The sequence below is a fragment of the Erpetoichthys calabaricus genome, chromosome 10 (genome assembly GCF_900747795.2).
Source record: "Erpetoichthys calabaricus chromosome 10, fErpCal1.3, whole genome shotgun sequence".
Taxonomy (NCBI): Eukaryota; Metazoa; Chordata; class Cladistia; order Polypteriformes; family Polypteridae; genus Erpetoichthys; species Erpetoichthys calabaricus.
Window position 1 is genome coordinate 32185575 of NC_041403.2, and position 27653 is coordinate 32213227.

A 27653-nucleotide genomic window follows, 5' to 3' on the forward strand; every position below is an offset into this window, starting at 1 on the left:
CAAAAGAGCGGTTGTTCATGGAGTCTTGAATGAGGCACATTACCTGCATTATGACAGAGTGTCACTTACGACACTGCGGCCATGTGGCATGATTCCCCTAGGGTGATCCGGCTCACAGGATGCTTATGTAACACCTGGCTGCAGCAGACAGATGGTCATTTCCGGAGGGTCGGACTGGACCGCGTGTCTGCCTGTGGGGTTGCCAAATGGGATGCGGAGCTGTATCATCATGTGGTGGGTGTGGTAAAGCGCTGTACTAGTACATGCAACCTGACCTGACCTACTTTAAACTGGGTAGAAACTCCCCTTTCACCTCACCCAAGAACAGTTTGTATTCTTAGAGGCATGAATTCAACAGGGTACTGGAAGCAATCATTAGAGTTTCTGGTCCATGATGAGTTGCTAGCATCCTGTAGTTTCTACAGATTTTCTGCTTACATATTCATGTCTAGCTCCATCCAATCCTTACTGCATTGTACTGGATTGGGACATCTAGACTGTTTAGTCCAGTGAAGTAAACTGATGTCACTGGAATGAGCTTGAGATAATACTTAAAGATATCGTAGATCACCCTGGTGGAAGTATTCATTTGAGAAAGGATAGTGTTATAGTCATAAAGGCACATACACATGGTCAGCAACAATATTTTGGTATACGGTGTCATTCAAATGATAGTCAACTGGAATGAGGAAGCCTAATATTTCCAAGAAAACATTCCACCGCTAATACACTACCACTAATTAGCCTGAACACACACTTTCAGGCTGGATCAATGAATTTGTGCTGTTTAGACAAAATTCTGAGCCTACTATCTACATGAATTCTTAATCTTTCCAACCTTCAATCATCCAGTTTTTGTAATCACATGCCCAATGTAGCCTTATCTTCCTGTTCTTAGCTGATGGAATTTCAACCCTGTGCTGCTTTTGCTGCAGTATGTCTGCTTCAAAATCTGCTGTAATGCATTGCGAAACAGTCTTATGCATGACACATTCTCAGAGACATGTTGAGTATTTCTAGCCTTTCTGATAGCATGAACAAATCTGGCAACTCTCCCCCATCCTTTATTATAGGGGACACCTTGTTATTTTGTTACATGAAATCAAATAGAGTTTATTAATAAAGCAAATTTAAAACCGAAAACAGCTGCACCAAAGTAAACAAAAGTAAAACTATGACATAAAAACACTGAATAAAACTATACAAACAAAGACAGTTCAATTTGGTCTTCAAACCTGAAAGCTTAGAACATAGCGACTTCCAAGCCATCACAAAGCAAAAACTTTATTCAGGGTCTCCAGGAAAAAGATGCATATTTAAATGGAATTTAAATGTCAGAACCATGGGAGCAGTTCTGACAAATAAAGGTAACTTATTCCAGAGTTTTGGAGCAGCCACTGAAAAACCTCAATTATCATTTCCTATGGGGTGAGATCTATGTGTCCTGAAGGAAGAATACTGGATGACGAGATCTGCTTTAAAATCAAAAAAAGCATTTTAAACATTATCCTGAACCTGACAGACAGCCAATGAGTTGAGGCCAAGATTGGAGTAATATGTTCCCTTTTGCGGGAACGTGATAACAACCTTGCAGCTGCATTTTGAAGCAGCAGATGACAAGATAGGGAAGCCTGACTGATTTCAAAATATACAGAATTGCAATAATCCAACCTATTGGAGACAAAATCATTGGTAACGGTCTCCAGGTCTTAGGCACATAACAAGGGCTTGATTTTGGCTATGTTTCTGAGATGATATAAACTACCCTTGACCAAAGCATTTATCTGTTTGCTGAAACTGAAGGAAGAATCAAAAATCACCCCCAGGTTTTTACGTACCATTTAATATCAGGGTGGAAAAGGGACAGAGGATCAAGGTTATTGGCAAGGCTACCGATGGAAACAGGAGGGCCAAAAAGCAGCCAGAACCACTTACTGGATGCTTTTATTTAATTCTATGAAACCTCTGTAGATGATAAGTTTATGAAGTTTACTGATGGAAAGCTGTATCTGAAAAGCTGGAACCACAAAGTCTAGTTCAATGATAATAATATGCTGAAAGTGCCTTAGATATGCATATTTTCCCCTCTAATGTTTGGCTGAGCAACATTTACACCTTTTGAACATGTCTGCATATTTTTATATATAGAAATATGTGTGACACTTGATATGTGTGTAGTAAAATATAAACTGTATATAAAGAATGAATGAGATATGAAAATCTTGTCAAATGCTGTAAATGAGGAAGACAGTTTGTATAATTCATACAAACATATTAACATTATCAAATGAGCATCTTAACATGTTAATTTAATGAAATGAAAAATATTTACATTCTTGTTTAAATGGTCTTAATTATACAAGTTATCTTTATTATAACTTTATACCAGCTAAACACCAGGTTTAACCTTAAGAGCTACACTGTTGAGTACAAATGTTGTCTGTTCAAATGTGGCTAATATTAGGCTTTTTGGAGTTAGTAGATAAAGTCATACCTTATTGAAGGGGTGCACAGTCATGACAGTTATGTAATTATGATGTAAGTATTAATTACATCAGTAAGTATTTACACTATACTTAATTGACCTGTTGTGACTGGCTAGGTGTCCCACAAAATTCATGCTGTAACCATAGTGCCAAGGTATTCTCCCTTTCACCAAGATTATATTTGCAGGTTACTTCTAGGCATGTGCTTTCTGAGCTTTCTCCTTGTCTGTGCTGGAAACTTGAAAAAATACAAATAATAAAAAATTGATCTTCAATTGTCGGCTGTAAAGAATATAGCTAGCAATTGATTTTGATTGTAAAGCTTAAATTTAAAATATATTTCAATGGGTCTCTAGGTAAAACCATAACAATGTGTTTATTTTTAGAGACTATTTCAGATATTGTTTATTGCATATTACACGACCCCCACGATCAATGTCACTCATTGTATTATTATTAATTTCCACATGTCCCTGACATAAACATTAGCAGTTGCTTCATTATAAATAGTGCTTAGGAGACCGATGTCTTTCTTGTTCTCCACTTGCATGGCAATCATTTTGTCTTTCTGCCACACAACAATTGTACCATACTGCTTCACACATTCATGTGACTTAAGTCACCAAGTATATCATGGCAGTTAGGCTGTACAATACTGTAGGCGTCAGTTTTCCTTTTACGTAAAATACCAAGCCGTTCAGGTGAGGTATAGAAACTGTCCATCATTATACAGTAACCTTTGTAGAGCAATGAAAGAGTTTACCAGTGACAGCACATATTACATAGCAATGCCTTATTTACTGTACTTGCCATCTCACTTGGTCCCTCTATTGGTGTAAAGTATTAAGTTACAGACATACCCGGAGCTTGCTTCACACAGCATGAAGAAACTTGATACTGCATCATGCCCATTTGGGTGTGACGTACTGTATCTAAGACAGCCTTTTCTTGTAACCCTTGAGACTCATGTCAATATTCATGTTCATATTCATTCAACATACATCTTGTGCATACGTTTGATGATCACCTGGTACACATTTCACAGTTTGCACAGTTACGGTTCTGAGTGACTGGCTTCATCATAGTTATCATTATAATTGAAAAGCAGGTATTTCATAATGAGTGAAAAATGAATCTCACCAATAACTTTGCAGTAAATGGGAGTCTGCAGCAACCAGTTTGTGGACCAGCTAAAGGGTATCTGCAATAACCGGTTTGTGGAACAGTGCTATTTCTGGACTGGTTTACTAACTATGCTCTGCAGTAACAAGAGACTATAGCACACCCACATGTCATCTACAGCAACAGGCTAACAGTGACTGCAACAAGCAAATAGTTTATTGTGACTTTTCTGACTCTGGAGAGCATACCTGTTTGTTTGAACAACTAATTTCTCTACCAGACTATAATCGACATATAATACATATTTATAGTATATATACATATAATAGTCCGTATAATCATGATCAACAGACACCTTTAGACTGAGGTAATATATAAAATGGCAACTAGAAGGTGTCAGGATTGTCAGCAATAGTATGAAACCAACTTCAAACCTAAAACATCACAAACTTGGCTCGTCGGAATGTATCAAACAGGTAGCAGGTTCACTGTTCATGTCAATGTCCAATGACCAATTCACATCATCATCAATATCGATTTTTGTAATAGTTCAGTTCAATTTGTTCTAAACCTGGCTTTTTGGCTACCATTGTGTTTTAGTTAGAAGTTTCTGAGCGAATATTGATGAGATACCACAGAGTTACAAAAAAGTGTCAGAATGCATAGAAATATTCATCATTTTTTGCAGCATGATGTTTGATCCATTACATGGCAGCATCGGGCTTAACACTGTAAGTGGATCATTACACATCACCCAAAGTCTGACTTTGATTTAACTGTACTTACACAGAATTCGAAGCCTGAGTCACTCTTGGGTTCAATGCCAAGGAGGTTAAGTAGCATTCTAAATATTGGTATTTACTCCAGTAAAGAAGTAAAAGAAATTAGCTACGAGTCTTCCCAAGTTTAATTTCACTATGAGGTATTTTTTAGTTATTTACTTACTGAATATTTGGGAATGGATCATACATGAAGGATAAGCATTTTAAGATAATGTTTAATGCAATTTGGAAACTACACCATGCACAGATTTTGTGTGCAGCGTAAAAACTTCAGAGGAGATGTGCAGTTTATGAAAATACGTACGTGCACATATACATTAACAAATAAAATTAATGACAATGGAAGAAGCAGTAGCAGCACGGATTCAGGGATAAAAAAAAAAACCTAAACAGATTATGGGGCAGCATCTGTATAGTACAAAAAGTGTCCATCTGTTTTTAAAAATCTGAAAACTGCTGAAAATCATAAAAACTAAACAAATATAAGCATATTGTCAGCCTAAGAAGTGATCAAAGAAATTATTTGGAAGCCACACATGCAGATGTACTATGTATATTATATACAGACATGTCTTGGATTACCACAATCTTGATATACACCACTCCGCAGAAATGAATGAATATTGTAGTGATATACATTTATTTTCATGCTATCAAATTGAACTAGTTTTGACACATCTGAATTCTTAGCAGTCATTACCAACAATGAAAAATTTTACCTTTAGGGTTGTGCAATACAGAGTTTGATCCCTTTTTAATCATTTTACAATTTTGTGTGTATATGTTTCACCAAACATACCCAGCATCACTTGCAGGCCAATTAAGTAAGCTCTATCACAGGAAACCAGTTTAACTTGGCCATTTAGAAGAACAGTTAAAAACTGCTTCTTGTAATTCTGAGCATCTTAAGTATGCCTTAGAGCCATTTAGTCTAAAGAAGCAAAGCTGTTTGCAGAAGGGGGAGATTAAGCACTGAGTGATCCCTCAACAAAGATAGCACATCTTTGGTGGACTTTCATGGCATCATTATGGATTTCCCAACTCTATGACGTACTATGTCACGATCAAAAAATATCTGACATACCACTCATACTCGTGGTTCATTATAGTTTAAAATATTTGTGTTCTGTAAAGTATAGTAAAATTGGTTAACGATCAGTTTGTTAATAAGTATAAATATTTTTTCTGTAAATAACTGAAAAAGCATTATTCCAGATTTTTCCATCTTTAAGTGCAAATTCCAACTTGCATACAAAATCATCTTACGAATGTCTGTAAGAATGGAATTCATATATAAATAGGCCCATATATACAGTATATATATGCGTAATACAATAGCAAAGAATGAGCTTAATAACAGCAGTTAAATACTGATATTATTGGGTCATTAATGAAGGGAAAATGCCTCTTTAGTGTGTATATTGATAACTGCTATTAACTTTTGAAGTGACTGTGTTCATTTCATTTAGAATTTATTTTAGGCATAAAATGTCCATAAGTTGTGGAACTCAGGAACACCAAGTTTTTTCCCCATTGAAGCCAATGGTGATTCAATCTTTGAAATGTAAGAGTTTGTCTGGACAGGATTTATTCAGGAATGCATTAAGCTAATAAAAAGGGTAAAGAATAAGGGAAAAACTACAAAATTTTTCGTGTGACCCAGGAAGAGGGGGAGGAAGAGTCACCAGGTGGATGTTTTAAAGCTGTGTCTCTTCTCTCCTTAGTGTGCACCTGTCCACAGAGGACTAGCCACCACTGTGCACGCCTCATAAATAGGAACTACAGATATTTTACTGGCTTTGCAAATGACCCATGAGGTGATCTACAGGGGAGACAGAAAGAAAGATGAAGAGGACGATAAGGAAAAACCTGCTTCACTTGATCAGTAGTCTTAAAATGCAAGTGCTCCTAGAATATTAAGCATCACATAGTACATTACTCTACCTACTCATAGCTACAAAATGAAATTTCTCCAAACCTTTTACTGCTTCAGAGTGCATCCCAACAACAATGTCCAGTATATATTCAGGCAGATAGATGTGTAATTCAGCACTCGTAAAGCATTCAGAGATGAGGTACCATGTGGATTACTAAACAATTTTATTTTAGACCGCTAGGTGGCAATAATGGCACTCAGTGAAATGCAGTGCATGCATGAAACCAAGAATGGAATCTTCGATTTTCATAAAACTACTCCTTACTTGACTTTCTTTGAAATGAACCTGGCCATATACACCCCAAATTCTTCAACGTCATTTTCCTAAATTATTGTCTCTTCTTCTCTGTGCCTTATATTGAGGGAGGAATCTTCAGAAAATGCTACTGATAATAGTTATTAATGGAGAAAAGCCATACAAATACATTTTAAGATTTTTTTCAGCATTGTTTCTGTAAGTCTACATATGTCTGTAATTAAAAGATGTGCATGTTTAGTGGGTGTTATGAATGCCTCCCCATAACCCCATTCAGGCATGAAAACAAAAGAACATGTTTTGTTTGCATGTGCATTAAACCAGCCCCAGCACTCATTAAAGTCTTTGTTGAATTCAAAGTCAATTAAATCTTTGGTCTTAACCAATCTGATTTTCTAACACATTCGACTTAATGGTCACCAATTTACAAAGACAATATGACCCTCAGATAATATGTATTAAAAGTTTGCTATAAAGCACATCATAAATACACATATAGTATTTAATAATGCACAATATAAAAACAAAGCTGTTATGTATTAGAATTAACTACACAATCAAATACAAAAACTGAACCTATTAGTGAATTTCAGAATAACAGTCCTGCATACTGTATAAGCCATTTTATAAGATTAAAGATGATAAACTGTGTTTTAAATGCAATTTTTACACATTTGAATTACTTATGCATTTTTTAAAAAGGATGTGTATGCTATTTTGCATATGTTATTGTAGATCTCCATATGCCAATGATATCATATTTGGCAGCCAGGAATATAAAGCTGCTTGAAAATGCAAACAAACCACAGAAACCATGAGCCAAATTTGTGCTTTGCCAATACTTTTTAGTTGTTCAAAAATACCTCCAATAAAAAAATCATTAGTGGCAAATGAAAGAAATGAGCAAACACTGTGTTAATTGATAGCTTACAATTGTTTTGGAAAATAAGCTATGAATTTAAAATATCACATGTTTAAAAAAATTAACTGTTGGGGAGGTGGGGGGGTCTTTTCAGTGAAACTACATTGCTGTAGCCAGCAGATGGCACCTTTAGTATTCCTAGGAAAAACAAAACTTGAAGCACAAGTTGAAAAAAGTCCAAAATATTCATAAATATTTTTTAACTCTAACAAACTAACACCAAAGAACAAAAGAAACCAAACTGGTCATTTTTACTGTAATGATTAAATTTACTTCTGACATGTTAAATAGTAATGCTGCAGGAACTAAACATATGAACTTACTTATAGGTAAAATAATTGAGACTAACATGATCATGCATTCATAATGAAAAAAAATTTTTTTTACTCCATCCTATTTTCAGTATAATTGCTCACATTTAAATTTACGTAGAGTGAGGAAGCCATTCCTATCACTAATGAAGTTAACAAGCGGGACACAACCTGCTTGGGGCAAATGTACAAACAAAAGAACATTGTGCTGTCACACTCATTTCTGCCTCACTGTAAGCAAAAACCATCTCCTACATGTGACCTTCATACAGGAATCTAACTAAGGCTTAAAGAGAATAACTCAAACTTCAACAGAAGGAGGACATGAGAGAATCCTGTGTCAGGATAGTGGGAGTGTGACTGACATAATAACTTAATAAGTATCTAATAATTCTGCATTACTAATACCTGCAAAACTGTCTATGGGCAAGATAGCAATATCACAGATCTCAGAGTTATACAACATAGAAATAGTTCTTTGCATCATAATCCTCTGGTTTCTGTGTTTGTTACAGTTTTGCACCTATACATACCTTTAAATCTTCATTTAGTTTAATCAATAGCCTCCCATATGGAAACCATTTTAAAGCTTCTTGGAAAATCAACACAACTAACACAGTCAGCCCTTTGGATTCGGGGGTTTATGATTCATGGATTCACCTATTCGCATTTTTGTCTTCAAAAATTAAATGGAACTGAATTCACTAGTTTTACGATATACACATAGGCTACAAATGAAAAGAAAACTAAAAATGTCATAAATAAATAAAATCTATGTAATATGTATAATTTTTTTTGCCACCATAAATATACATACAGATTTACTACAATAAGCAAAATTTTGTAAAAAGTTACAATTCACTACAGAACTGCAGCGCTATACACTTTATCTGGGGGACGCCATACATCTTTGTCTCTGTAGCCAGCCTCGCATGCGTGATTTGCAAATACATTGATCATTCTTTCTCATGTTTCCCACAACGTTTTTGCATCTTATTAGTGCATGGGTCTAAAACATACTGTTTCTTGTGGTTCTGGAAGTGGTCCCAGTAGAGAGAAGAAAGTGAGGATGCAACAAGAAAAGGCTATATTATTGGATGTTTCATATCACATGTTTAAAAAAATTAACTGTTGGGGAGGGGGGGTCTTTTCAGTGAAAAGGCTGGCGTCCTTCAACATCTGCAATAAGATGCTGCAGATGTTCTATCAGACGGTTGTGGCGAGCGCCCTCTTCTACGCGGTGGTGTGCTGGGGAGGCAGCATTAAGAAGAAAGACGCCTCACGCCTGGACAAACTGGTGAGGAAGGCAGACTCTATTGTTGGCATGGAGCTAGACAGTTTGACATCTGTGGCAGAGCGACGGGCGCTCAGCAGGCTCCTGTCAATTATGGAGAATCCACTGCATCCACTAAACAGTGTCATCTCTAGACAGAAGAGCAGCTTCAGCGACAGACTGCTGTCACTGTCCTGCCCCACTGACAGACTGAGAAGATCGTTCCTCCCCCAAACTATACGACTCTTCAATTCCACCCGGGGGGGTACACATTAACATTATATAAAGTAATTGTCTGTTTTTACCTGCATTATTATCAATCTTTAATTTAATATTGTTTTTTGTATCAGTAAGGTGCTGCTGGAGTATGTGAATTTCCCCTTGGGATTAATAAAGTATCTATCTATCTATCTATCTATCTATCTATCTATCTATCTATCTATCTATCTATCTATCTATCTATCTATCTATCTATCTATCTATCTGGTGAAGTCAGCATTAACTGCAACATAATGAGTAATGTGGCATTAAATGTGAGTTAGCCTACATTATTGAATATATTCAAGGGTTTTCGCATTTGTTGGGGGTCGTGCACTCCTAACTGCCTGAAATGCAATGGGCCGACTGTATTATATGCCTAATCTGATCGAATGATTTTGCGGCATCATCACAGAATTCTAGAATATCAGTGAAACATGACTTGTTTCTCTTTCTCTTTACCTTACATCCATGTTGTCCACAGAGACCCAAACCTTATATATGCTGCTCAGTCTTTCCTTTAATAATTGCTTCCATATATTTACCAGTGATATACCATAAAGTAATTTGACTATAATTACCAGAAGAGGCTCAAACACCTTTTTATATGACAGAACAGCATTACATTTATAGATGTTAAAATGACTAGCTTCCTGAAGCACTCTTGGATTAATGTCAGCTGTCCTTGGTAAATTTTTCAGTTTCAGCCATTTTAACACAAGAAGCCCACTTTGCTCTACACTCCCCAAAATATTTAATGAATGGTTCATCCAGCTTTTAGCAAGTTTTTCACATCTTAAAATGTAAGAAAACTATCAATAGAGAGCATTTGTTATTTTCTATATTCCCCCTTGGTATTCCTCATACACTTTACTACCACTTTAACCATTATTTCATTATTAAAATACTGAAAGAACTACTTATGGTCAACTTTTACATTTTTAGCAATATTCTCTTTAACTGCCTTTTGCTATTTCCAGCTTTTTAATTGTAGATCTAACATGCTTACAGAAATTAAAGAAAATGTCACTGACCCATAAAAGCAACATAGGTTAAGGTTTCTTCTATCTAACTTTAAAAAGAAACAATATGAAATAATGATTTATAAATTCTGAAATACTCCATGAACTAGAAGAAACAGATTTACCAGCTTTATAAGACACAATAAGTAGATGTCCCCATATACCCTCAGAACAATGACAATTCATAGGGCTTTGACTTAAAAAGGAATTAAAAATTGTGACATGGGCATGTCAGCCCATTTCAATTCTATTGTGTCCCATAATTGTTGAAAATTGTTCCATTCATCTTACAGATGCTCAAATATCCCAAGATCTACTGACTGGAGAGCTCACTAAATGATGGTAAACTCCTTGTCATGTTAAAGAACTCATTACCTGAGTTTTCTAGCTCTGTAGAATAAAATATTTGCTTAAAAACAGGTACATACATGAAAGGACACACCTGACTAACAAACAAGTTTAGATACAGTATACTGTTGCATTCAAAAGTCGCTCTAGTCTTATCAAGAGAACAAATGCATGTAACAAACCACAAAAACATTCTGTACCATTAAGTTACCATCATCAATCTGCATTATTGTTACCTCTGGCAAGTTAACGCCAAAGATCTAAGTGTGTTTTGATCTTGCCCTTTCTGACATTATCATGAATGAGCAGGAGCTAGAATGCAGCAGGCCAGGCAATGTGTTTACAATCTCACAGAATACAACATTTGTGTTACTTGGAGGAGAGCACCATTCAGCTTCTTTCTTGCTAACCATAGTGTAGCTAACTTGGGTTATGGGCTGTTAAAGCCCATTTCCAGCGTTTAACCTTTTTTTTTGGCCACATGTTTCTTGGTTGCTGGCTTGTACTGTTAGAAGTCTTGTGTGAAAAACACAGAAGGGTTCCTGAAACTTATAAACTAATGGCAATGGGTTTAGTGTCTAATGTCATGCTACATTCAAAACCATTCTCATCATGCCCATTTTCCAACTGCACAACATGTGTAAACCACTGGTGCTTTATGCCAAACTGTCTTTCTACATAGTGGCAGGTGAGCAGTCAGGAAAACCTAACAAAGTACCAGTCAGTATATGCATGTATTTTATTTAAAATATTTTCTAGGACTTAGCAAAATCCTATAATATTTGTATGTGTACACATACAGTAATATTGGAAAGATGCAAAATAGTCTGAATGGTGTTTTACATCAGCTTTGTTAATGTCTAGAATTTGCATTCAGTGCTATAAAAACAACATACTTACTAAACAGAAAACATTCATCAATGTTTTACAGATGTACTAAATATAGTTAGATGAAAAAAACACAAGACTCTATAGTACTGTTGTTTCTCTCTTTTTGTTTTGTTTTTTAACTGTGCCAAAGTGAGTAACAGTGGCTGTGTTCTTCTCCAAAGTGTATGGCACAGAATACAACTGTACATTGTACACAGACCTCTTTCTTTACAAACATAGATGACAATTGTGTAAAGTTTATTGTTTGATTACAGTCCACACATTAATCTCTAGACTGGCCTATTAAAAAAAAAATAACTGAGAAAGAGAGACAATAAAGATTCAGATATCTGTCAGCTCTCTTTACTTGAAAGTTTAAATTTCTTTAATTTGTTCATTATCTAAGCAAATTTCAAATTAAACTTTAGCTTTACTTAGTTCAAGATAATTGAAGGCAGGGAATTCTGTGTTGTAAATCAAATTGATCTCACAGGCCCACAGTTCTGCATCAGGAGACAAGAATATGTAACCGATGTACTGCAGCCGCCCTCTGACTCTAAATTCATACCAAACGGTTGTGTCACAGCTTTATAAGGAACTATCAAAAACAACAGGATGAGGGAGCTTCTTAGAAAGGCTAATTGGAAGACCTTTGCTTCCACACCTTTACAGAATTTATTTAATCCTCATAAAAAAGCAGGAAATAGGTAAGCTAATTGGTAGTGAAATACACAAGGAAGTCTTAAAAAACTGAACATAGAAAGAGGGATTTCACTATTCCAAATGTGGCTATAAATCAAACAAGATAATGGATGTGCTTTATTAAAGCGTTTAGTTTCTTTTAGATCTGTCACCCAGTAGCTATAAATACAACTGGAATCGGTGGACATTTTGGTATAATATTAAAAAGATATAGTATATGGGAATTTAGTATTTATGATCAATTATAAATGATATTATACTTTAAAACCTGGCATTTTAAAGAAATGGGCTGGTTAATAATTTCTGTGGAAGTTTCAGTTAATTAAACCGATTCTGCCCAAGGCAATATATTTATAGCTGATAGAAGAACATTTTAATTCTGTCCAGCTTAACTTTAAAATTAAATAAATGAGAAGTGTGAAAAACTATTTCCTTCTCAGAACCAGAGCAGATAATATAAGGTAATGGTATATCACAGTTCATGCATCAGACAGCTGCATAATTTACAACAGAGCAGCATTACAGATGACTCTGAAGTCCTTTCTCCTGTCTGTGATCCCACACGGGCCATTGATGGTAGAGACTGTCTAACTCCAAAGTCATTTAAAATTTTGAAAGGCTGCCTGTGCCAGGCTCATGCTAAAGCATAATTCTTTCAAAGAGACACAGAAAAACAATACAGAAAACAAAACAACTGCTTTCCTTTAATGCTCCATTTATATGTCAAATGTTCTAATTTGCCTATGAATTTAAAACCACAGTTACAGCAAAGAGATCCTTGCACAGAGTTAAAACTGTAATATAGCAGTGTGGCACTTTATTATTAAGCTTTCAAAAAATAGTTTAGCTGATGACTTGGAGAATCCAGAAAATGTACCTTTTTTCAAGATGTTAATTAGGTGATTCTCGCTGTAACATGCAGAGAATAAGGAAGTGACAGATTGTTATTCTGTAACCATTCTGTTTTAGTGTACAGATCACACACGTTATTCTGTATGGATGAAATGAAACAGGCAGCTGAGGCTCTGCTGCTGTTCCTTACTCATTAAATAAACATAGACGGTATGAAAAAGTATACATTCAAGCCTTCCCCAACAACTGTATTTGTTACAATATTTAATTACACAGTACTATACTGTAATTACCATTAAAATCAGTCTGTGGTTGAAGCGCTACTGTAGTTCACAACTGAAAGGGGTGAGCAAGAAAGCAACAGTGAAAGTACTACCAAAACTAAAATGTCACAAATGTTTTGATTGTGCTTCCACTAACCAATGCAGGGACAAAGTAAGAAAAAAAAGACAACACTCTTTGTTCAAATAATTTTAGACTGGATGCCCCAACAGTCTCTTTTCTTTCCCACAAAATAATATGTTGTGTTTTCTTTTAATATATACTCACAAATTTGTTTTCCATTAATCAAAGTAAAAAATTAGCATTACATAAAATACTAAACAATGTATGATTTTACAATGTGATTAGATTTTGAACAGCAGTAAAGTTTCATTTTATATTAGATACTCTGCCCAATGTTTTGTTTCAACCAAATTAATTATTGCAGGAAGTTACCAGAGATAAGAAAAAACTCATTAAATATTTATGAAGTACCAGAGCTAAACCATGCATCAAGCAGACCTGTAACGAAAATAAAGCGACTGCCTGAAATTAAAACACAGTCATTATTCACATTTCTGTGAATCACGATTTTTTTCTGAGGAAAATATACAGTATGCAAAGGCAACAGAAACTACACCAAAACAAATAAAAATGTGTGAAAATTGACTGACAGACAAACCTAGAAATTAAACGTCAGGGTAGGGGGATATCAGCAGATTTTTCAAAGTGAGGATCAATGTGTGTTTGCGTGTGTGTGTGTTCACCCTGCGATGGACTGGCGCCCCCATCCATGGATTGTTCCTACCTTCCGTTCAATGCTTGCTGGGATAGGCTCCAGCTTCCCCACCGTTCTGCTCTGGATAAGCGGGTTAGGAAGATGTATGAATGGAAGGTCTGGATGTAGCTTTTTTCTAGAGAGTGTACCCTTTACAAAAGTTAGATAATGCTCAAATGGAAAGAATCAACTCAGGAAGTAAAAATGAAAAATAAAATTTTGCTAATTAAACTGATTGCACATTTCATTTACTGTCAAACAAGTATCACTTTTGGGAAAAAGTAGATTTAAAAATGTAAATAGCATCATACATTCTTTATTAGTCAAAGACATAACATAACTCCTGAACTCTTGAATGCTAGTACCTGTATTTGTTTTTGCTGAACAGAATGGAGAGTAACAGTGCTTGTGATTACTAGCAAGACATCAAGCTACAGTATATCACTAAAGGTGAATTCTTTAAATAAACAATTTTATTGTCCATGCTTAAAGTAACACAGACTTCTGTTTTCACTAGAGATGCATGTCATCTGTCCAGGCATAGTTCTCTCATGGCTGCTCTCAGACCACTGTGTACTAAATCAGTGTCAGAAGCCTTCTAGCTTCTCTGCAAGAGTCTGGAGTGAAAAATCAATGCTAACAGCTCAAGCTCCCAAGGCTTCACAGATATTGATGTTTTGGGAGCCAAGAGCCAGGATCATTTATGGAAATCAGCTAGAGCACAAGTTTTTGGTGAGTAATCACAGTTTGCTGTTCCTGTACTCTTAAAGAAAGTGTGACAAGCAAGGTGCTGCTCGAAAGGACATGCAAGTCTGAGCAGCCAAACAAGACAGGCCTATTACTGACAGAGCATGCTTGATCGGTAGAGCCCTAATCTCCAAGCACTTGCTTGAAAGTCAATACACAGTATGGTGGTTCCCCCTGAAACCACATCAATGAGGGCCAAAACCATGCACTCCATTATTTAATTTATTGACACACTGCTGCTATGGAATGTTTGTGAAGATTATATAGATACATACACACAAATAAACATACATACATTCATATACATATATATTTTCTTCCTGTACAGTCATTCGGGTATGTGTTCATGTATATTTATCTATGCTCTTACTTATTTACCTATTTATGTATTTATTTATTTAAAGAGCTTCAGTAAAAAGCTAAATTTCTGCCTTGGAGACAAAGCTTGTTTGTTTGTTTGTATCTATCTGGCTTAACAATACAGTACAAAGTGCTCAAACTAAAAGCATACAGACATGGCTTACCACAACAAAAATGACCATGAAAGTTCAATATTTCTATGTAATTTGAAAAATGTTCATATTTGTCTCAGATTTTAATTGAACAGTCAAACACCATACTGCTAAAACAATTTCAAAATGCTTTCTGAGGTATAATTATAACAAGAAGCAAGGATCATGAACACAATATTTATCTAGATTAAATGTTCCTTTTGGTTAGTGGCTAACACATATACACACAAATAAGTGCATTCCTGCAGTATAACTAAATTACACACTTATTAAACACAAGGACACAATATTAAAAGTGCTATAACAAAAATACTATATAATGTTGACACAAGAAAATTAATTCTTGATTAGAACATACTCCATGCAGACCTGAGCAAATAGAAGCAACAATTCTGCAACATTGCCCACAAAGCTCAACATGACCTAGGATAAAATCCTAAATCATTTAAGTTGTCCATACTGTACTATAAGTACAAAAGGAAATTCTCAAAATGCAGTACACTGCTCACATCAAAAGCTTTGCAAATATTATAAAATTAAAGTATTTAAATCCTTAAATCTGTATCGTATACGGCTCCTTTAAAAATTACTTCTGTGACAAAGCAATTCAATTAATGTAAAGTCTAAAGCAACACCAAACATCAAGGAGACAAGGAAGTGACAAAAGAAGATGAAAGAATAATGAGAGAGAGAATGCAAAAAATAAATAAATAATCAAAATAAGACAGAAAAAGACTGTAGAATGGAAAGTAATAATAAAAGGCATTCAGTCCAAAACCAGGAGAAGTTTGCAGAAAAGGAACTGGTTGCACTTGGTGTCTTTATAGAGTGTACCTTTTTATATTTTTGCTGTCTCTTAGGCGAGAGGCTCTTTGTACTTGTCGGAGAATCCCCATAAAACATATCCTCATCATCAGCTTCCTAGGAGAACAAAAAAAAATAGCAGATACAAATATTCAACACTATGTTTACAGCAATGAAAGCCACAATGAAAAACTTAATATATTATCCTTTTGGCCTTTTGACAAATTTTCAGTACAGAAAAAATGTATGCAGCAGGTCTAGAACATTAAGTGTACTTTAAATAAAAAAAATCATATACAGAAAATGGAGCTTATATGTACTAAGTTTAATGTCAAATAATAAAGCAATATATGAGTATTTTGACCAAACCATAAAACATTTTTAAAAATGAATTCTGTTACAGGTCACTCAGCACATTTTAATTTCAAGATATATTTATTTATCCTAATGGTGAGCACATGATCACTGATTCCACTATTCAGTGTCTGCCATAAAAATGACCTTCTGTGACTGAATTCATAATAGCAAGACCACACATTTTAATAGCACACAATGTCTACTTGTGTTAAGTGTATGGTTTAGCAATAGCAGTTATCACTGAGAAAATAAAAGGTAAAATTGAAGTGTGTAAATGAAAGAAGATAAAATTGAGGTGTGTAAATGACATGCTGCTGAAATATTAAAAGAAAATCAAACAAGCTTGCCCCACACTCTGCACATGTTCTAACAGCCTCACGCTACTTCTCTTATCACAAAGCTGAAACAAAGAACTGATATTAAGCTAGGGAGAAATGTTTTCATACCATGGAAACTGACATGTGCTCAGGGAGATGATGCAGCAAAAAAGACAAAATAAGAAGATCTGAAAGTACACCGAGTTTTCAGTACAGTAAGGAAACACCCCTAAAGAGATTATAATTCATTTGCAGGTCACTGAATACAGAGCAGCAATCACAGTCTCCCCATACCCCTTAGTTTCCATATTGTAATGCAAGAGAAAGTTACGTATTGTTAATTTTTCTGAAAATAATAAAAAAAAAAAATCTGCTCAGCCAAAATGAAAACAACATTCTACAATTCATTCATTTTTTCAAATGTACATGTATCATCAAAGGGTCATTAGGAGTTAGGTGTATACATAATGCTCACTCAATACATCATCAATTAGAAGCCTTTAAACAATCAAACATATCTGGAACTGGAGTACCCAGACAGAACAACATGCTGAACTCAACGTTTTAGTGTTCTGCAGAATCTTCCGAGTTCATAATGAATAACAAAAAAGGGAAATGTATCGCAAAGTTTCACCTGTTTATGGCAGGTTTAGGTTAAGGCACCCACAGCACAAATTGTAGCAAACATCTGAATATTGTAATTTTTGCCCATTCATCATTAGAAAATTTGGAATTTTGACGAAGAGCAACTTTCATTTGACTGAATTGAGGTTGAAGTAATGAGAAATCACTGACTTTCTGAAGTCGGACCAGTATGGCTTTGGCCCAGTCTTTTGGGCCCTGATCTTGCTAGAGAAGAATCATGTACTATGAAACTATTACCACCATTTGATCTTAAGCTCCACTTTGGTCTTGTCAGAGTAAAAATTTACTTTCACTAGTGCCTAATCCATCCTTTTCAACAATCAATACCTGAAATGTGATGTATTTACTACTCTGGCAATAACTCTACTTTGCCATTCTCCACGAAAGCCATTTTTTTAAATTCACCAGCAGTTATCATATGTCTACTATAGTTACATACATGTCATTAAAGATAGACTAATTCCTTTAATAGCCTTTAAATGTCAATAGAGTCTTGACAGGAAATTGGTGATGCCATGTTATACAAAGCTTCATGCCTGGTGTACCTTATCTATTTATTTTTAATCATCTTAACTGTGCATTGGGGGATTGTCAGGACAGTGGGAAATGTCTTACACTATGATTGCAATGGTCACTTTTAACAGTTTTATCCAATATTTGCATTAAGTTTATTTATCTACAGTATTTCTTTGCTTTTATAATTTATTTTGTAATACAAGATGTACTAACTAATTACGAGATGTACAGTAAGTGTTAAGCATACTTAACCTAAATTTACAAGAATTCAAATTAATCATAATTTAAATTCTAAACTGATAAATCACTGAAGCAAGATCTACAACTCATAAAATAGTTGTGTACTGAGTCGCTGATTTACTGCTTAACATGGTTAAATAATAGATGAGTGATAGCTATAGGTCTCTAAATTCAGACAAGACACACATCCTATTAGTGAGTGGAAATCCTGCAAACTGCTTACGACACAGCAAACTATAAACTCTGAAATCTTGAAATTATACATTTATCATGTTCTTATCTGACCAATAGTTTTACTCAATCAACTCTGAATTTAGGTATTGGCTCTGTCACTCCCCCATCCATTAGTTACAACATAAACACATTTACATTTGCTTTCTTCAGCTTACAATGATGATAGCAGTTGACTTATGTAAACTATGGAGTATTAATTCGATTTACACCTCTATATCTTACAGAACACATTCATTTTTCTTCTTTTTAAATAAAATGTACTATGATCACAACACAAGAGTCATCATATCCTTTCTCTTCATAATGGATGTGAAACTGGAATTACAGACAGACAGACAAAAGCACTAGATCATAATGTGATACCATAATAGTTATGAAAGTATTTTTTTCAACACCTAAAACAAGTTACTTTCCTCTTCTGTTAAATATATAATAGGGTTATTAGGGCTAAACTTAACATAAGAATAAACTAACCTTTATTGAGATTGGTCTGGTGCGAGTGTGGGTGAGTTCTTGAGTATGTGACAAAGAATTGAATACATGATTTAGAAAACAGATAGATGAAGGTATGACAATCTGAACCAAGTGGGAAGGTGAGAGACAGAGAGAAGGTTTGAAAGCTGAAACACAAAAAAAAATGAATTGCTTGTACTTTGCAATGATCAAATCATGCATGACAAAGCAATGAACATAGGACTTGTGTGCTGTAAATTCTGTCAGCCTTAATAAGACTCTACTTACAAAGTGACATCAATGCATGGACATTGGAACAAAATGCAATGCCTTTTTAATGAAAGAAGCACAGATTAGCTTACAAGCTTGCACTGGCTGAAGACTTTCTCTTACTTTGACACATCTTCTGATAAAACTCAGTCCACTGATGATCTTGGTCAAGGGGTGGAAAATTACCTTAAACTCTAAAACACTCAAAAAATGAAAGGCAAAGAAATACTGCATTGTTATACTATGAATTGCACTGAGAAAAAGAATCTCTACATTTCTAAGCAATACAGATGCAATCATTAGTCATCCCAAATCCTGAGTATTTTTAATAATAAAGCCCACCTGATGATTAGTCGGTTAAATAACAGCTTCAGACTACAGCTGTCTGTGCAGTTTTCAAATGAAATTCAGAAGCAGTAGAGAAAACCTCCAGAGTGACAAAACATATAAAATGTAGTTTGAAACACAGCCACAGGAGGTAATTGATCTGTTTCTTTTCTTTCCTTTACTAAGTTCACATACTAAAAATATACCATCCAAGCTCCTATCATTTGGGCCATCAAATTTATCGGATCAAGCATCTGAAACCATGTCAAAGAATAACACTTTAGGACAAAGGACAACCTCAGCTGGTCAGTGCAATACATTTAACATCCATATTTATTTAAGGATGTGCCTAATAAATTTTCAGGTGGCAAAGAAAAAAAAAATGATTAGCAAAGCACTAATCAAGATCAGGAGTTTAGAGAGAAGTGGTTCAAATGAAAAGCAAACAATTTCAAAGGGAAAAAATAGTCACTGAAAGAATCTGCAGTGATATTAAATACTGTATTCTTAAACCTGTGTAATCTAATTAAAGGCCCAAAAGACCTGATATCATTGTAATATAGCTGACAGAATAATCACAGCATTGCAGAAAATATATTTTTATGATGTTGAATAGGAAATGCTGAAATAGTTGTACTTTATTTCACTTTTCATTTCATCTATAAAGAATCATCTTTTTTTTCTCAAATATGTGCGGTCATTTCACTACTTCTAAGTTCACAGAAATACAATAACTAATACTGTATAGCTTGATACATTAGCACTAGAAAATGTTTAATGGGTAATGATGTCATGAAAGGAGATCTAAATAAGAGATTCCACTAAACAATAATTTAATAATAAAATGAACAATGAAGCTTGCTGTATAGAGAAAAAATACACACAACTAATAATTGCCAGGAAAACAATCCTAAAGTGCCTCAGCAGAAAGTGTCATTTAGAGGCTGCAATGTCAAAATGAAAAGCACAAGGAAGCGGACATTGGAGGTTAAAATGGTTACATAATGGAAAGAGTAATACTAATTGCTAGGCGTAATTTACAGTGTTTGATTAGCCTGTGGATTAAATGAAAACAGGACAGACAATACACAGCTACTTTTCAAGGTGGCAAGAGGTAAAAGTTAAAATGTAATGATGATCATGATGACAATAACAACAGAAGCCAACAAGTATAGTACTTGAAGGTTTGCACAATAGCTTGTTGCATATCCACATTCTTTCAGATGGATGCATATATTGTTGAAAGCAAGTAAATACATACATACATACATACACATATACATAAATCTTCAGTGACACATCCAAATCAAATGTAGTGCTGCAGATGTGCAGTTTTGAATTCTATCAGACATGAGCAAGTGCCTCAGAGTTAGGAAATGTGAAATGCTTTGATTTGACACATCAGTATGAATCAGTCTCCTCAGACATATAAATCATGAAATACTAAAACATAAGCATTTTGACATCTGAGTGCCTGGACAGTTGCTGTAATAGTTATAAGCAGCTAAACCTCATTCATTCATAGTTTACCATTCAAAGCACTTATTTATGGACATATGTGGAATTTTCTTTGCTAAGATTTAATTTATTTTGATGCTTCTGTCTAGTATTTGTGTAATCACTGTACTACAACCTTTATGTTAAATAAAGAACCACATTCAATAAGTCAATACATGTACTTACCTGGAACAGAAAGGAAATTGAATGTAAGCAATATTTGATTTGGAGTAAATTTTAACAATTTAAAAAGAAGGTATAACTAAAAACAGTTAACGATACAAGTGACAGAATCATGACATAACACCTATTGTACTTCAATAAAATAACAGTCGACAAATACAAATTGTACCAGTATCAGATATTGCGCCTAGTTCTTGTGAAAGTAGAATCTGTTTTTGGTTTGACAGTTCAAATTTCAGTTGCCATGTCAAAGTAATAAGGCTTATGAAAACATACATCTCGTTACAATAACTTTGAAGAACTCCATAGATCACTGATTTAATATGCAAACAATAAAGGGGTCTTTCACAGTCTCTATGACATGACAGTAGATTGCCAGAGGCTTCATTTTAAAAAATGTATAATCCTCAACAAAGCAAAAAGTATTATTCAGACTACATTAAAACATTAATCACATCAATTTGAAGGACCTAGATTTTATTTATTTATATATATCATCTTTAATAGTCTAAATGTCTAAATATTCTTACCCTCTGCTTTAACATGCTCTTCATTTCTTTTATTCCTTGTTTTGCATGGTTTTTTGCCTATGCCAAAAATGTAAATAATCCAAATGTTAAAAACATGATATAACTGCTTTCAAAAACAGTACATTAATTTTTCTACCTAGAAATGATCAAAACCGTTTGGGAAAAGGAATGCAAATATAACATATTTCCAAAAAAAGGTTCCATTTTATACAATAATATAATTCTTGAAATAATTACTGACACTTACAAATTTGTATGCCGTTTTTACTGCTGGACTTGCTTTGGTAACCGCTGTGTTAATCAATGCACCTCCTTTCTATTTTGGGGAGAAAACAATATTAAAAGTAAACAGTAAAAAGGAATGCAACTCTGTACACAGCCCATCTCATCATTTTAACATATATTTCATAGGTAAATAAGAATGTATCAATGACGGTTAAGAACAAATATATCATAAGATGTTTGAAAAGTACAATTCCAATTATACATTCATACATCTGATTTCCAAACCTGCTTACAAAGTTATAAATTTAAGTAGCGGTCATGCAGACAAAAAAAAAAGATTATTATTGTTGTTGCTGCTACTGTTATTGTAGTATAGATGCCATGTTTAAAAAATATATAAAAAATAAAGTACTATCATTTTCTTATCTCATAAGAAATAACCTAATATACATGTCATGTACGTAAGACCTTCTAATTTGGACACATAAAAAGCTCTATTGTGATCATATGCTACCAACTGGGCTAACAATAATTAAAATCTAAGCTTGCAAAGAATGAAAATAACAGAACCATCCAACTATTTCAAAATACTTTTCTGCTAATGGCTTAATCATATTTGCTTAAGGACACATTTGATTGTGTGACCTTGGAATTTAGTATCTAGAAAATATTAAAAATGAGTTTAATTTAGCTCATACAATAATTTAATATGGCATGCAACACACATCCAAATGTATTTTATCTCAATTTAGAAAATATGATAGCCAGAACTGACTATTCTAAATCAAATGCTTAAAAAAATTAATTGTTTGTACCATTTCAAAATATAAAAGCTATTTTTGATTTAAGCAGAGTAAAGGGTAAAAGGGAGATTATAAGAATAGGGCCAAATGACACATTAACCAAAGCAATGCATTATACTATTTTTAAATGATTATTTTGTAAATATTATGCATACCAAAAAAAACCCTCTTCTACTGCAATGGTTTCTCCATAATATCAATGCTTTTACAGCTGTCGATTGGATCCAACAAAAAAGAAATACACCAAGTGTTTAGCTGCTGGTAGAGAAACTCAAACAGCAATATTGCAGATAAGTACAGAAAGTAATACATATTTTTCGAAAGGCTCACTTGTTATTTCTTTGTGAGAGTTAATGCTGTTTGCCAAGAATCGTTAAATTGTGTTATGTTATATGAAACAGCAACAGATATATGTCAAGTGTAATGTCTGACCAGAACTGTGAGTATATGAAGAAAATCGGGAGAATTTCACATATCTTGGGTGCAAGTACATACCTTCCTTTAAAATATATACAAATTAGATACTACTATGCATGATCTCACCTTGGTCATTCACCACACCACATGTGAACTAAATGCAATCACTGAGGTCCACATGCTTAAATGTCAGTGGATGCATTTGAAATGGAAAGCAACACTGAGACTATAAAGTCTACCATGTTATAATCAATGCTGTAAATAGCCTTCACAAATTTATCGGTGTCATGAAATCAAAATATATGTTTCCCAAATTACAAACAAAACAAAATTAAATATTTATATCATGGATTATCTGCAAAATGTATTACTTTAAGAAACACAGTGTGAAAGTAAGCCTCTAGGTTTGCTTACCTTAACCGTATGGAGCCACTGTTGATAAGATTTATTATTTGCTACAAAGAGAAGGGATGAAAAAAAGTATTAATAAAATATACTAGTTGTGCTACCCATCCAAGATGGGTTGAAATCTAAGTAATCAACACAGATCTCAGCATTAACATTTTCAGTGTACCATGCTTGCGTGTGTCTCGGTCATATGCCATGTGGTATGAGATTTGTAAAAGCAGCGTTCAGGTTTGTGATGTGCCATTTATTGGAATCACAAATGCAATGTATTTTATTACTAAAAATGTTTGTGATCTGCCATCTTTTGGAATGACAGAGGCATAGCAACTGGAAGGGGACACGGACAAACACAGAGATACTTATTCTTTTATTAAGGTGGATAAAAAAAAATAGTTAAGTTGTGTGAAAGAATACAGTTGCTAACATTGCTTGAGAGACCTCCTCTAGTTTTTCCTTTCAAAGTACACAGTTTACTCTAAAAATGTCTTTTACATTTTTCTCATAAACAATTTTAAAAAATACTGCTTCCAAAAAGTATAAGAAATTGTGTTGAAAGTGTGGCAGCTGAAATGTTGGTCTTCAAACTGTTACCGGTTAACTGCTCAAAACTGAATTTATCTGAAAACACATGTATGACATGGACATATAAAAAATAACAGTCACAAAATTAAAATAGATGTACAAAAGAGAGGTGTGAAATCAAATGAAAAAAAATGTTAGAGGGCAAAAAAAAAAAAAATTACAAAAAATACTTGCCTCCACAAAATCCCCCCTCATTGATTTCCTCTTCAAAAACATCTGTGAAACCCCTTCCAGCATTTAACTTTGCAAGTCGGCCATCAATAAACTATGGGAATAAATAATAGGCTAAGTTATAAAACATTTAAAGTAGACTTTAATCCTACCTGTTCCAAAACAGAGCAAAACATGGAGTGTGGCTGAGTGTAGTTTAAAATCTTATAATTGAACACATCTGTAGACCTACATATTAGGCCAGCAAGCATCACATTGAGTGCTAAGGAAATCTAATTTCCTCTGTGATTATACAAAAGGCATAAAACTCCCAGTAAATTACAACAGGATTTGCTACTTTTATTACTGGGATTACAATCAACTAGATATTAGCTGAGGTAGTATTGAAGAAGACAAATAGAATGTGTAATGTTAGTGTATGACAAAGTTTTCCCTTTATTAAAAATACATGCACTCTTTAATTACACAGTCTACAGTTTTTCATAAGGTTGAGATTTTACTCAAATGTTTTTTAAAAAGTAATAATTGTGGCTGCTATAGATGGGAGTTCTTTACATGGACAACACATGTCTATATCTGTATTACTTTCAAAACACTAGTGTGGCATTGAAAATTAATAACATTTTGCCTACATTTCAGATTAAATTTTCATTAAAACAGTTACAAAACTGTAAACCATACAGCCCAAAATGATTACTTAATTTATTCTAAGCAAATTTAAAACAAAACTAATTACTCTTGATGAATTCCCCAACTACCTGTATAAAGAGGAATAAACAGCAAGTTAATGGCATCAATGGCTATAAAGTAATTCACCAGAATGGTTTATGATAATGTTATCACACATAAAATGATCATGAGTAAAAACAAGACGGATACTGGAAACAATGGAAAATGTGGCAGTAAATTTATTTTTAAAATAGGTTTTAACCGTGCTTGGTTAATGATGTGCATACAATGTGTTTAGTTTAATGTAATTACTAGGTCAAGTAGTACACAGTATGGACATTTATGGGGAAAAATATATATTCAGGCAGGAAAATATGCTGTAATACTTCAAAAATTATATATTTGTATCAAACGCTTAAGAATTTTCCCTAAATTTCTGTAAAGAAGCAAATTACATTTTTCTCTTCCGATTACTGTTGTCAGATGCTGAACAAGTCAAAGTTCACCTGTCTTTCTCCACAGATGATCTGCATGCATGTCATAGAAGTAGACCGTATGACACTACTATATGTTCTTTGACATGTAGTCTATATGTACAGTATATGATGTATTCAATTTATGATATTGTGTTTATTGACCTTTTCTGTTTGTTGCTGTAATTGTATTCATGTCATTAATCTGAGAGAGACAAGCAAGTAAAAATTTCTTTGCACTGGACAGATGTGAAAAACCTGAACTTGAATCACTAGTTTAGAAAGATCTGAAATTCATTTACTAACGGCAGTCGCAGTTGAGAACTGCTACAGATGAGCATGAAAGCACAAAGTCAGAAACTGACATACAGCTTCCATATTTTTCCTTACTTTAGATTTAAAGAAGTTTTACACTGCTTAGCTAAATTCTGACTTTAGCGTGAATATTTTTCAGGAACTTATTTAACTGGTAAATTTCTAATGGATGACAAAAATAATGAATTTTCTGTTCCTGCTGTAAATGTGTTGTAATCCTTTCCCTCCTTTCCCCATCGTCAAAAATTCACTACATTCAATATAAGTGATCAGTTTCAAAACGATGTGAAACTGAATGCAGAAAGAGTTGTAAATAGAGCTTAACTCAGAATTAATATGAATTACTATTATTAACTTGCCACTAATGAACACATCTGGTCCAGTAAACAGCAGAAGCTACTACAATCCACTAGAAGGCCACGGAAAATTATTTACCCACTTCCTCATTTCTTACATTCGGACGCTGTTTTCTTGTCTTCAACCAAAAACTATTATTTGATAAAAGGCACCTGAGTAAACAAGCAACTCTTTTTTAAACATATATTATTTATTAAATTAACAAAGCCATAACACCAATAGGCTCTGTGTGAAAAAGTAATTGTCCTCTTTAACTTTGTAACTGTTGTACCAACTTGCAATGGCTGCAATCAAATACATCCTGTAATTTAATGTCAGCTATTCACAAAAACATAAATCTAAAATTATAAAATGGATACACAGAATATATTTAACTTGGAGTAACATAACATTCTCAAACCAGCATAATTCAGTTCCTTTGTGTTTGTGTGTGTAGTTAGGGTGACGCCTATCCATGCACCATTTGGTACTAGGAAGAAACCAAGCCTGAATACAGTGGGTGCCTGCCCATTGTGGTACTTTGCTCTGTAATGGAATAAATATATAACTTATGTTTAAAGTTAATAAAATAAATTAAATAAAAGATCACCATGCCTTCCACAGAGGCAAACTGCACTTACAAATATACATCTCTTCAGTTTTTATGAGGTTTCTACTATTTTGATTCAGAATGATGTTTAAATGGGGCAATACTGACATTCTTAGAGAATTAAAACTGAAGAAAATTAAACACATATAAAATGAGATATGTTGTCACTTCACATTATGCACAAGAAAGGTTATGTGAGGAAAAACTACAAAATTATGGCATTGAAATTAAAACAAGAAAAACAACTTTTTTGTGTAAAATGTTAACTGAAAGGCATTGTCAAACTGCTATAGTACTGTTAAAAGTCTTTGAATTTCAAAGCACTGTCTCCCACCAAAACACATTTCGAATTAAATCTCAAAAGTTGTACCCTTAATATATATATATATATATATATATATATATATATATAAATATATATATAAATAAATAAACGTAAACTCCTACCAACTCTAACATAACCCATACATATGCTTAAAATCAAACATATACAGTACAAGCTTCTTCCCTGAAGCTGCTTGAAAATAAATGTCTACTACTGTTCTGATATATACCACTAATAAAAACAAGCATTTTAATACAGTAAATAACCCTGCAATGCTTTCAACACTGGTGTTACTGCTAGTCCAGTGCCTAAGATGTAAAATTACATTTCTGTATACAAAGACATGAGTCAAACATGGACTAATATTTAATTATGTAAGTCGTCATTGCCCACATCATGTACGTAAATTGTTAAGAATCCCCACAGGCTTCTGAATGCAAAAACAGTCATATGAAGCTATTATTAAAAATTATATAAATATTAATTGCTCAGTGTCGGATGGCAGTGC

At 33.9% G+C, this 27653-nt stretch overlaps 1 protein-coding gene across 2 annotated transcripts in view; it reads right to left on the bottom strand.

Annotated features, from left to right (window-relative positions):
* Positions 1-27653, bottom strand: part of dennd1b (DENN/MADD domain containing 1B) — a 385932-nt gene that overhangs the window by 39133 nt on the left and 319146 nt on the right. For both annotated transcript variants that reach the window (XM_028811040.2, XM_028811041.2), the window contains 5 exons: positions 24421-24511; positions 23671-23711; positions 22059-22127; positions 21812-21868; positions 16273-16359 (listed from right to left, as the gene is read on the bottom strand). In XM_028811040.2, coding sequence (XP_028666873.1) covers positions 16273-16359; positions 21812-21868; positions 22059-22127; positions 23671-23711; positions 24421-24511 — 345 coding nt within the window. The remainder of the gene's footprint in view (positions 1-16272; positions 16360-21811; positions 21869-22058; positions 22128-23670; positions 23712-24420; positions 24512-27653) is intronic.